The 12557-nt window shown below is 62.5% G+C and overlaps 1 protein-coding gene across 1 annotated transcript in view; it reads right to left on the minus strand.

Moving 5' to 3' along the window:
• Window positions 1-2355: 2355 nt before the first annotated feature.
• Cacna1h (calcium voltage-gated channel subunit alpha1 H) overlaps window positions 2356-12557 on the minus strand; it is a 52460-nt gene continuing 42258 nt past the window's right edge. The window contains 19 exon segments of the mRNA XM_048789417.1: window positions 2356-4145; window positions 4791-4951; window positions 5076-5499; window positions 5570-5691; window positions 6179-6257; window positions 7458-7528; window positions 7755-7888; window positions 8045-8154; window positions 8755-8906; window positions 10019-10036; window positions 10193-10403; window positions 10511-10600; window positions 10679-10804; window positions 10883-11009; window positions 11199-11383; window positions 11482-11550; window positions 11628-11751; window positions 11837-11937; window positions 12327-12557. The exon segment at window positions 12327-12557 is cut by the window's right edge and continues 96 nt beyond it. Coding sequence (XP_048645374.1) covers window positions 3099-4145; window positions 4791-4951; window positions 5076-5499; window positions 5570-5691; window positions 6179-6257; window positions 7458-7528; window positions 7755-7888; window positions 8045-8154; window positions 8755-8906; window positions 10019-10036; window positions 10193-10403; window positions 10511-10600; window positions 10679-10804; window positions 10883-11009; window positions 11199-11383; window positions 11482-11550; window positions 11628-11751; window positions 11837-11937; window positions 12327-12557 — 3582 coding nt within the window. The 3' untranslated portion in view covers window positions 2356-3098.

Below are 12557 nucleotides of genomic sequence, written 5' to 3' on the forward strand. Positions count from 1 at the left end.
ATGCTGGAGTATGCACTTGGGTGTCCTGGCTGAGGGGTTGCTGGGGAGCTGCCCTGTGAAGGGACCTCTGTCCCCTTGGTGGTTAGTTTGTATTTTTGGCAGATACTTTTGGCCTCACAGCACAGCTGTGGCTCAGAGGCACCACCAGCTCTGGATCAGCTACACTGTCCCCTTCCCCCTCAATGACTTTCCTGCTTGGGCAGGGGCCATTCCCACCAGCCTGCACCAGCTTCCCATCTCACTGGTTGACCACGTTGTCATCTATTGCTGCCAGTAGGTGGAAGCTCAAGTTGACCCAGAGCTGGCCAGGGAGGGCCCTGCATGCTGACCTCAGGGACTTAGCCTTTACCAACATCTGAGGGGAAACTTTCGCAAGAAGACTCTAACCACGATATAGCGCAGAATTTGGGGGCATTCGGCACAGTTTCCAGTTAATGTGATGCCACCTCTGTCTAGTTCTCATCCCTGCTTGGCCAACCAGCCTTCCCTCCCTCCCCCGCTACCTGGGTCTTCCTATTTCCTGTCATTCTGAGCCCCCCTGGATTCCTGGGGGTGCCTGCCCTGGTCCAGCCCCCTGTCACTCCAAGGGGCCCTGCTACAATGTGTGGATCATGGTACTTAGAAACCAGCACATGGGCTTCTGGGGTGTCATTTCTCCAGGGAGGGCCCAGCAGGTGGGGAACTGAAGTCGCAAGAGGGAGACCCCCTGGAAGATGGGAGGGGCAGTGGGGAAGCGGTAGCAGGCAGGACGCTGGCCTCTGGAGAGCCAGCAGCCACCCCTTCTCTTCTGTCTCAGGGTGTGGACAGTCTCAGGTTTTAGATACAGGGGACCAAATCGTGAGGGGCCATGCTGCCCAGGCCGGGGTGAGGCCATGGTAGACCAGCCTCTGCTGTGGTGGGTGCTCACTGCTGCCCACAGCTTCTCTGGGTGTGTCCAGGGTGAGTGGGGGCAGTGTGAATGTCCAGGCCTGTGGGCACACTGGCAGTGCAGAGGGCTCCTCTTGACCTTTGACTCACTTCTGAGCCTGGAACCTGTCCTCGTCAGCAACAAGGGGGACTATGGTATGGCAGCAGGCAGCCCCAGGGCTCTGAGGCCTTCCTGGCCACCAGACTGGTACTGACTTTGGAAGTCTCCGGACCCTAACCAGCAGGAAGAAGCTTCTGCATGTCTTTGTATACCTGGAGGGGGAGAGTGGCTCTCTCTCTCACACTACTGAAATCTGCAATCTGCCCCTCTGGATATGTTCCAGCTCAGGCAGCAGGAGCCCGAGATGCCGTCAATCCTCCACACCTGAAGATTGAGGGGGATGAGCTGGACATGGATTCTGATGGGGTGGAGTCTGGTGGGCTGGACACTGACTTCTTGCCTGTGCAGCTGGCTGCCCTCACAGCAGGGGTGCCACCACACCCATCCACCCCACCCTTCCAGGTCCTTGAATTCATGTGACTACCAGGTCCACCTGGGAGAGCTGAAGACCTTTGTCTCCTAATGTCTCCACCATGAGATGAATTATCCTGTACTCCAACTCCCCTGGACCACCAGGGTCTAGAAGGGACATTGCCTTGGTGCAACTGGTCACCCTTGTGACCCTCTGCAGCCAGATCTTGCCTGCCTCCCCAAGGTCTCAGCTGACTTCCACCCTGGGATGGGTGTTGAGTGATGGGCTGGGATCACATGCAGGAGGGAGGCAAGGAGCCCCCTGACATCCTCTGGACCGTGGCGGGAAGAGGGGAATTGGCCCACCAACCTTGGTGCATGTACCAAGGAACCAGCTCCTTGCCCACTCTGCAAGTGTGGGGGCTGGTGCTCCATTCTCCCCCGAACTTGCCCCATCCCCAGAGCCTCTGTGGCCCCCATACAGCCTGTAGGAGGCATGGTGGACACAGAGACCTGCAGCCAGTCCTACCCCAGCATGGATAGCAGCACTATCAGGTCAGACATGCTGTGTGCTGTGTGCTGGCATACCCTGCTAGGTGGGCCTAGGGCACAGTGGAGGGCTTGGGGCCTGGAGTCCAGCAAGACTCCCCACCAACCACCACTGGCCCTCACCTTGCTCTGCCCTCCAGGATGACCGGAGGCCTGCCAGGTGGATGGGACCTGGTTGCAGGCTGGCGTGGTCCGCTGGGGCGAGGCTGCATCCATCCTGACGGGCCTGGGCCTACAGCCACATCCCCATGTGAATTCCTCACCCCAGAATTGGGGTCCTTGGGGCTGGGAAACCCAGGACTCCCCTCTCCTGGCTGGGCTCTTTCTCCCGGTCTTCCTGGTGCTGCTGCTGGCCAAGTGCTGGCTGCACAGAACCTGGCTTGCCCCTCCCTGGTAGCTCCAGGACTTGTCTCTGACACAACAGGAAGTCTCTTAAATAAGTTAGTGTTTATTCTGCTTTGTTCCCGGCCCTCCCTTTTCCCTTAAGAAGCTGAGTTTTCTGTATCAGATTATTGCAACATTTAACCTGGATTTATAAAACAAAGGGAACAAAACAAAGGACTGAATCCCCAGGCCAAAAATCCTGGATGTACAGGGCCCAATGGGGAAAGGTCAGGTGTCTTATTGCGCGGCTTCTGTCTCCCTGGTGACGTGGACATTCCCAGAGTCCCGGGGATGTTTCTGGAACACTCAGGGGATGGGGCAGGGAGTGACATGGGGACGGAGTGCACTGGGGGTGACAAAGGATGATAAGGACTCAGACTCTGAGCAAAGGTGGGGTTGGCTGCAGTGGCCTCGGGGTGTGAGGCTTCTGCTAGGGTGAGAGGTCCAAGCGTGTGTTCCCTACACAGTCACGTGGACTGCGAGGCTAGAGCTGTGGGGCCTCCATCGAGGAGCTGCCGGTCTTTCTCCTGTCCCCAGCACCTCGGGCAGTGGTGGCAAAACTCAGGAAAACCCCAAACTGAATCTGCACGGTGGAGGCTTGTGGGACCCAGAGGCTGCTCCCCACGCGTGGAGAAGGGGTGTCCACCCTTCTCCCTGCTCTGACGTTCTTCCCAGGCCCCTCCGTCCACAGCAGGGGCAAGCTGGGGTCTGCTCACAGCTTGCTTGGGCGCCCCTCTGTGGGATGCTCCCAGTCCCAGGATCAAAGCCCTGTGTGCATCAGCCCAAGCTACACAGATCCATCTGCACTGTCACCCAGGGCAGGGGTGGCTGGGAGCAACCCTGCTTTCTTTAGCGGGGTTTGGGGAACTGTGAGGTATAGTTCCTGGTCCTTCTGTGGGGCATCTCCAGAGGGCAAGGGTGGCTCTGTTTCATGGGGTTCTAGAGATGCTGTGGCCCCTGAGAAGGAAGCTGTGGGTTCTGGGGTCCCACTGTGGTCACTGTCCAGCAAAGGGTCTCCACTGGGGCCCCCCACATTCAGTGGCTCAAAGGCAAAGCTGGGCACAGTTAGATGCTCTGATCGGCAGGCCTGGCCCCAACGCTCCGCCTTGGCTGCAGGGTCCCCTCCTGCACCTGGGCCCTCGGTGGGCTCCAGGCAGTCCCTGTGCAGGGCAGCCTCGCAGGATGGGGTCCTGCGCCGCAGGGTGCTGCTGCCACCTTCTGCTGCAGGGGGCCGGGTAGAGCTCTCATCCTCCATTGGGGGATCCACAGAAATGCAGGGGGGGCTCATCTTCTTCTTCCTGCGTGCCCCCAGGGCTGGCTCGAGCTCAGGGACCCAGGCCTTGACCTCCCTGGGATCCAGGTGGCTGTCCCCGCTACCCAGCTCCATGGAGGGCCACCTCTGCATGTCCACCCGGCCTGGTTTGTCTAGGAAACCCTGGGCGTCCACACTGCAGAACCTGCGTAGGTCTTGCGCGCTGCCTGCCACCCCTCGGGCCACAGGGGAGGTCACCGGGGAGGCTGCAAGGCTATGAGTTGAGGCCAAGGGCCAGGGCTGGGCAGAGCTGGTGATGTGGCTGACCTCCTCGTCAGCTGGGTCTGAGGCTTCAGCCTCATCTCCACTAGGGGCCGGCAGCCGGCTGGAGATGCAGCGTTGTCCGAACATGTGCTTGCGGGTGCGAATGCTGGCAGGCCGTGGGGAGCAGGGCGGGGACCGTGGGGGGCCCCCCAGGGAGTCCTGCCTGGCTGGGCTCTTCTCAAAAGACTCTGTGGATCCCGGGGCACTGTCCCCACGACCATCAGCCTGCTCTTCCAGCGATTCTCTGCGCATGGCTTCCTGCAGAGACACCAGTTCAAGGTGAGGAATGGGACTTTGGCCAGCAGGATGAGGGGGCAGGGAGCTGCTGGTGTGAGCAGGGATTTGTGAGGCTCTGAGGGACCGGAGCCATCCATTGCAGCCACCAGTGGAGGGGAAGCCCTGGAGGCCTGAGCTCCGGAGGGCAGAGCCTGCACAGGGTCCAGGATGTGCTGAGGGGCACAGGGTGGGGCATAGGGTGGGGCCCAGGCCTCACAGCCCATCTAGACACCAGGAGGATGGGATACCCTGAGAGCTCCCAAGCAGCAAGGGGCTCTCCTGCTGGCCACAGGAGCTGGGGAGAACAGGTAGGGGCTGTGGGTCAGCCTTGGCAGGCCAGGCACAGCTAGGACCCAGGAGCCGGCACTCTGCCACTGTGAGGGCCCAAGGCTATTGCCTGAGGACGACTCTTGGGCCCTGTGACCAGCTCTGCAGTTATAAGCTGGGGTCTGCCATTGTGCTACCATAAACCACCACTGGCTTGACGCCCTGAGGTCTGCCAAGGGGCAGATGGAACAATCTGAGCCTAAGGACACAGCACCTGCTCACCCTAGGCCTCAGCACCACCTATCAAAGGGAAAAGGAACCCCATGAAGCCCCCCAGGCCTGCGGGATGAGGGTCCCTACCTGTCTGCAGAGCAGCCGACTGAGGCTGGGGGAGTGGGGTGCGCCACGGGGGGACAGGGTACACTGAGGGTCGCTGCCCCTGGCAGGTGGGGATGTGGCTGATGGGACCTGCAGGGAGGCAGAAGGCTCCAGGGGCGGCGAGTGAGCGGAGGTGACCAAGCCTGGGGCAGGGACGCAGCTGAACCAGGTGTCCTGTGCCCCAACCCCGCCATCCCCCACCCGCGACTTGCCAACCCCATCCTCCCTTCTGCCAGCCCCGTCCTCTTGGCCCCCCAGGGGTCACACCTGAGGGGGTGCTGCCCGCGTAGGTCTCCATCCTGGCCTCCTGCAGGGGGTGGGGTTGGGGGGCCGTGGCGGGTGCCACGGGCCGGAACATGCAGCTGTCGTTGGGCAGTGAGAGTGTCCTGGACACAGACACCTTGCGCACGGCCAAGAGGGTGGGGCCATCTGGGCCTGTGTCTGGGCTTTCTGGGGGTGAGGGGCGGGCGGGGGGCCCCTGCGACATCTCCAGCTCGAGCTCGGCATCCATCTCGGCGTCCTCGCGGGCCTCCTTGTTGCTCTCCTCCAGGTGCTTCATGAGCACGGCCACCACCACGTTGACCAGCACGAACTGGGCCACCAGCACGAAGGTGACGAAGTACAGGGGCGACAGTGCCGGCAGGTAGCCTAGGCAGTGCTTGTCCTCACGCGCACACTCCCGCAGTGTGTCCTGCGGAGGCAGCCAGTCACTGCGCTGTCCCTGGCCACCCGGGCCCCACCCAGGGCAGCTCCTGCCCTACCTTCATGATCCCATTCCAGTTGTCCCCGGTGGACACGCGGAACAGCGTGAGGAAGGCCATGCCGAAGTTGGCAAAGGTGGCGTGCCTGCTCAGGCCCTCGCAGGGGTTGTCCTCAGTGCACTCTGCCAGGGGACACCCTGCTCGTCAGCATGGAAGCCTCCACCACAGTCTCCCAGCACTGGCAGGACAGCTAGTGCAGGCTCAGCAAGGACGGGGCTGATCTGGAGGGTCCCCACTTGCCCTGGCTCGGACTGGGTCAGAGTCTTAAGTGACAATCCAGAGGACACACTGCCAGCACCTGCTTCCTGGCGGCCACAGGGGGTCAGCAGGTTGGTGTGTGCTAAGGCCCAAGTGCAGTCCTGCCTGGGGCCACCTCTGGAGGACAGAGGGAACCACCTGTGCACGTGCTCTAGTGCTGACCTCACGGGGTGAAGGCCCAAGGGGCCAGTGGGAGAGTGGGGAAGGACACCAGGGGTCTGTGGCCTGCCTGGGTTGGGGCTAGGATCCTGAGCCAGCTGCAGGCCTGTGTGGGTGGAGGAAGAGGGAGCCTTCCTGATCCCCTGGGACTGGCGGTGCCCAGCAGGGAGTAGGTGGCGTGGCCACACTCACCTAGCCTCCCAAACAGCTCCACTCCCAGGGCAGCATAGATAAAAAACAGGAGCATGAAAAGAAGGCCAAGGTTCCCTACCTACACGAGAGAGAAGCAGAACAAGGTCAGCCCTCGGCCCAGCCCGTGGACCTGTTCCCGCACTTGGCCCAGGCAAGGTGGGGTGAGGACCCGAGCTCTGTGACCCTCCTGGCCCTAGAGTCTCCTGGACCTCCCGTTCTGGCCCCAGGTCCAGGGCCCCTCCCGAGTTGGCCTGACCTTTCCCTGTCCCCCAGTCTCTAACCCTCCATAGCTCATGCCCACCCTGCTTGCCCAACTGTCCACCCCTGAGCCGCTGCCCTGGGGCTGTCCACCCTCTTCCTAGCATGTGCTCTTCCTGAGGCCCAGAGGGTATTGCTGAGGGCTCTTGTTTGCACTGTGCAGGGGCCACTTCTGCCTTGGGGTCCCCATGGCAGGGCCCTGGGCCAAGGCTCAGTGGACAGGAGTGCCACCAGAGGCCTTGTCCCTGCCTCCCTGGAGAATCTGTGCAGCCCCGCAGCTTCTGAACGGCTGGCACCTCAGCACCTGCTCCAGCACCCTACAAGGCTGGGTGTGGCCAGGCCTGGGCCTCCCTCCTGTCCCTATGGGTGGCTGGGCAGAGGGTAGAGCACCAACCAGCATGTCACTCAGATGGGATGAAACATGCTGCTAAAGATGGTGGGGGTGGAGGGCTGGTGGGGCGGGTGGTCGGGCACACGGTGGGGAGGTGGCTGGAAAAAGCCTGGGGAGACAGGGGAGTGGGTGGCTGCTGGCGTTGGGTGAGGAGGCAGGCAACTGGGCACTAGGTCATCAGCTGTAGGGCAGGGCACATGGGTGGATGGCCAGTAGGCTGGGCCATGGCCAGGGGGAGCAGGGGGACTGGACTCTGTGTAGACAGGGCCATGCAACTGGTACCTTTCAGCCTGAGGCCAGAAAGGACAGGTGGGACTGTGGGTACAGTATTGTGGACATTGGGCCAGTCTTCTACCCACATCAGGCTCACCGTGGTCCCCACTGGCCTCAGCCCCTCCCTGGCTCTGTGGCCCCTGACCTCTGAAAGTACACTGGTCATGGAAGGCACTGGTCACTGCTCTTGCCGTAAGACAGGTGAAAGCAGGTGACCTGCACCCCTCCTCCAGCTCAGCTGAGCTACACACATGGATGTGAGGGAGGAGGGGGATGGTGAGCCAGGCCCTCCCCGAGGTCTTGTCCTTTGAGAGTTCACAATGCCCACCCTCAGGTAGTGCCCAGACCCTGACCTACCTGGGGCAGGGCTTGAACCACAGTGTCCAGCAGGGCCCGCATGCCTGTGGCCATCTTCAGCAGCTTCAGCACTAGGGTCAGGAGCTGAGTGTTAGCAGTCATGCTGACCCCCACCCGATGATCCAAAGACCCTGGAAACCGACCCTGCGCTCCCTGTCTGGAAGACAGGACTACCCTGTTAGCTGCAGACATCTCAGGCGACTCAGACCTGTCAGTGGCCCATCCTGCTCTGTCTAGGCCTCAGAGGCCATCAGAAGGTTCTACTGACAGTCTAGGGGACCCCAGGTGGACACCTACCACGGGCGATACGGAGCACACGCATGATGCGGATGATGGTGGGGTTGATGGGTAATGCGGCATTCATTTCAATCTCCTCCAGGGCAATGCCCATGATGGACAGCAGGACGATGGCCAGGTCCAGCTGGTTCCACCTGGCCAGCAGAGGGCGCAGCTGAGCACAGCCACCACCCCAGAGCCCACTCAGGGCCAGGGCAGGAGTCTCCTGCCTGCCACCTGCACTTGTCCCAGGACAGCCAGGACTCCAAGAAAACCCAGGGTGCCTCAGGGCTGCTAGGGGACCCACCAACCTGTCCTTGAAGAACCGCCGGAACCCAAAGGCCACCAGCTTCAGCACAGCCTCAATGACAAAGACGATGGTGAACACGTAGTTGCAATACTTGAGGGCCTCGTCCAGCGACTGGGGGACAGAGGGGCAAGCTGGTTGAAGAGGCCCTGAGTCGCCCCTGCCGACTCTACCTGCTCAAGTGGCCTCCTGCGGTCATGAGGCCCCAGCCCCAGGACACCCTGCAGCATGTGCTTGGGCGGTCAGGTCTCCCATCTCTAGCACAGCACACAGTTGACGCTTGACACAGTAAGGGCCCTCTCAGCGTGCAGGGCCTGCAACTGCGCCTGGCCACTGTGGCCCCAGCTCTGCTGACCTGGATGCCTAAGAAGCCTGGGAAGCGTCACCCAGGTAAGGCCACTAAGTCTGGGGGGGACACAGGCCCTCGCCCCACCACGCCCTTGTGCCCAGCCTCACAGCAAGGCATGTTCCTCAGGCTAAGCTGCTTCTGTTGGAAGGCTCTACCATTCTACACCCCAACTAGGGGCCAGAGACACAGGTGCAGGGAGCATGAGGGGCACAGGCCATCCCTTGCCAAGGACATTTATAGCCAGCCTTAGGCTGAGAGCGCTTTCCTGGGCAGGTGCTGTGGGTTTGGGCCTGGTATTTAAAGAACACCCTTGGCTGGACAGCAGCAAAGCTGGGCTGGACTTGCGGCTGTGCCACTGGGCCCACCTTGGGCTGGTCATAGTGCTCCATGGACATAGTGATGACGTTGAGGCCAATGACAAAGGTGATGAAGAGGTCTAGGTAGTGGCTGGTGCACAGAGAGTGGATGGAGCGGCGTGCCTGGGAGTAGTCAGCGTAGTAGGGCCGGCGCTGGGCCTCTGCAGGGAGAGGGGTCGTGAGCAGCCAGCGCCAAGTGAGCGGGACAGCTCAAGGAGGGCCCAGCTGTCCTGGTCGGCCCCTTGGGGGCTTGCAGGAGGCCAGAGGAGGGCGTTCTCTTGGAAAGGGACCCATGCTGTAGAAAGGCAGTTCTGTGAGAGTCCATGGGCTGGGATTGCAGGGAGGCCTTGGGGTAGGTCGGCCTCCTGGACTGGGAGGTCTGGACAGCCCCCAGGAAGGGTGTAGAAGTTGAGGCGGCCTTCCTGCATTCTACCCGGGTCCCTGCACCAGAACTGCCCTCCTGAAACTTCAGGCTGGCCAGCAGGAGATCTGGCCATGTTGGCCATGGACCAGCATTGGGATGAAAGGCTGGGCAGGGCAGCCCCTTATCTCCCAGTCCAGACCCCGTGGGCCTGCCTAGGTAGGGATGTACCCTGGCCACAAGTAAAGTCCCTTCCTGTGCCATCTCCCAAGGGGCACCTGGTGATAGTGGTCTGGGGTCAGCCTTCTGAGGTCAGTAGGGCTCATGACAGGAAGGCAGGACCTCCCTGGGGAGTGCCTCCTCTATGTGCCCCTGAAGGTCTGTCTGCGAAGTGCCCTGCCCACAGCAGCCCTGTAGTGCTGCCAATTCTTGCAGGAACGGTGTGGGCTGCCCTGTGCCCCGGGGCCACCTTGGCACGCAACCGCAAATTTGGGGCTGAAGGCCTAGGGCAAGGGAGAGCAGGTGCTGACCAGAGCGACCCCCCACCCTGGAGGCTCATGCTCCTTGGTCTAGCATGCAGTCACTAGAGAGCTCAGCTCAGCTCAGCTAAGGCAGCCAAGGGGGATGGCAGCTTGCACAGAAGACGGAGCAGCCACAGCCGTCAGAGCCAGGGGACACTTTTTGTCCCAAGAGACAGCAGAGACACACACATGCAAGCTGCAAAGAGGGACAGGCCAGAGCGGGGGCAGCGGCATGGACACTGGAGAGCAAGCCACAGCCTCCCCCCGCCCGCTGGCACCTGGCCCTAGCCTATGCCCACCCTGGGGGACCCCAGCGAGCCTGTGTTCCTTCCCCATGCGGTGTGACGGCCGGCCAGCGTTAGCGGGCTGAGCATGCGGGCAGGGCAGGTACCTGGGCTGGGGAAAGTGCCTGGAAAGACAAGGAGACGTCTGAGGGCCGCAGTGAGGGGCGGCATTGGGGGCCTGCCAGGGGCGGGGCATGCCTGGGGCAGGGGTAACACCAGGGCCCTGCCAGGGGTAGGGGGGACACTGGGGGCCTATCAAGGGTGGGTGTAATGCCAAGGACCTGCCAGGGGCCTGCTGGGGGTGGGGGAAATGTCAGGGNTCCTAAGACGCTTCTCCTCCCGCCGCCGCGCCTCCTCCTCCTCCTGGTGCTGCCGACACTTGTGGAAGTTCTCCACCACCACGCCCACGAACATGTTGAGCACAAAGAAGCTGACGATGAGCAGGAAGGAGATGAAGTACAGCAGCATCCAGGGGTTGTGGTTCTGCACGGGCTATGGCACACGAGGCGGTGTGTTGCCCTCCGCCCGCCACGCCCACGGCGGGAGCCCCAGGACACAAAGGGTGACTCCAGGCCTCTGTGGCCTCCCAGCCCGCGCACCTGCTGGTCAATGCCCACGGCGTCTAGTCCGTCATACATGATGTTCACCCAGCCGTCCTTGGACGATAGCACGAACAGTGACATCAGCGCCTGCGAGTGCGATGGGTCACCAACAGGGCCGCGCAGTGGTCAGCCCTGCCCTGGAGGCTCCGCACGCACCGCGCCCACCTGGCCTAAGTTGTCGAAGTTGTACTTGCGCCGCACCCAGCGGTAGTGGGCAGCCCGGCACTCAGCCTTGGTGGAGATGTTCCTGGTGTCGGCACCCTCGCAGTAGTAGAACTTCCCCTTGAAGAGCTGACCGGGCACGGCTGTCACCCGGGGCACCCGCCCAGTGGCCCCCAGACCTGTCCACCTGGGCGGCAGCCCACCCACCTGCACCCCCAGGATGCCGAAGATGATGAAGAAGGCGCAGCAGATGAGTACGATGTTCCCGATGGGCCTGAGCGATGAGATCAGCGTCTCCACCACCAGCTTGAGGCCTGGAGCCCGGCTGATGACCCTGGCCCAGTGGAGGGCACGCGTGGTTGAGCCACACAGCGGCTACCAGGTGGGGTGGGCCACGCCTCGTCCGCTCTGGACACCTGTGGTGGCCCCACCCCATCCTCCCGACTCTGTCCTACCTCAAAGGCCACACCTCCACCCTTGGTGGCCCCCTGTCCTCCCATCCCTGTTCCTGTCCTTGCCCTACCTCAGAGGTCGCAGGGTCCGCAACAGGCGCAGCACGCGCAGAATGCCCAGGATCTTGGCACCACCAGCGGAGGCCATGGCCACAACGATGTCCACCAGGGACACCAGGACCAGCAACCCGTCCAGCACGTTCCAACTGCTCTGCAGGTAGGCACGCTCGCCCCACAGCAGACCCAGGGCTACCACCTGGGGATGGTACTTGGGCTAGGTGGGAGGCCCACAGGCAGGGCTGTGGGCGGGGCTTGGCAGTGGGCGGGCTAGGGCGGGGCAGTGGAGAGACCTACCTTCACCATCATTTCCACCACGAAGATGGCTGTGAAGATGTAGTTGGAGACGCTGAGGAAGGCCCGTTCCTGCAGGGAAAGTCCGGTGGGAAAGCTGCACTCTGCCCTGCCCGGCCTTGCCCCAGTGGCCTCCGACGGCAACTCACGGTGCTCCCGGGGTCAATGTCTGGCCTCTCCAGGGCGATGGTGATGCAGTTGAGGAAGATGAAGACGAGGACCACGTGGTCAAACATCCGGTGCGCGATGACCTTCTGGCAGCAGGCACGCAGCCTGGGGAGGGGGCTGTGAGTGTGGCTGGCGGGCCCCACAGCAGCTGCGGCCCTGGGGTCACCCGCCAGCCCCCCTGTCCTCTCACCTGTTCTGCGGGGAGAAGAGGTAGAGGGCCCAGGACTCGCGGCTGCGGCACCACTGGGGCGTGTAGGGCTCCAGCACCTTGTGTAGGCGGAAGCAGCAGCTCTGGGGAGGGGAGGTAGCCCTCAGACCCCAGGCGCTGCCTTGTCCCTCCTGGGGGCCAGTCCACCCAGGTGCCTGTTGGGGCTGCCCCTCCCTCCTGCTGTCTGCCAGGAGCCTCACCTTCCCACACTCCCAGGCAATGGGCAGTGATTACAGCGAGTCCACTGGCCAGCTTGGTGGGGCCCCTGAGGCACCCAGCCTGGCAGACACTGCCTGCTTCACCAAGGAGGCTCCAGGCAGTGGCTGACCACAAGGGAGGGCCGGCCTTGAGGGCAGGGGGCCAATTGGGATCCCCAGAGCTGAACTCCACCCCTGGCTAGTCTGCTGCCCTGACCCACAATGGGCCCAAAACAGCACAGGGACAGCTGTGGGTCTTGCTGGGGCCCACTCACGTCTTCCACATCGTCATCCAGCTCAACTGTGTCCTCCTTGTGACTGTCAATGCGCAGGAAGAATTCACTGGGCAGGGCCACTGTCTGCCCATTACAGTCGTGGAACTTGGCTGGCAGGAGGGCGGCAGGCCGCGGGGACTGCAGGTCCAGTGTGCTGTGGTGGTCCAGGGATTCGGCGCGCCGCAGTGGGCTGGCTTGGGGCCCGGGCGAGGACCACCACAGCACACTGGA

Source organism: Marmota marmota, unplaced genomic scaffold (assembly GCF_001458135.2).
Source record: "Marmota marmota marmota unplaced genomic scaffold, marMar, whole genome shotgun sequence".
Classification (NCBI taxonomy): domain Eukaryota; kingdom Metazoa; phylum Chordata; class Mammalia; order Rodentia; family Sciuridae; genus Marmota; species Marmota marmota.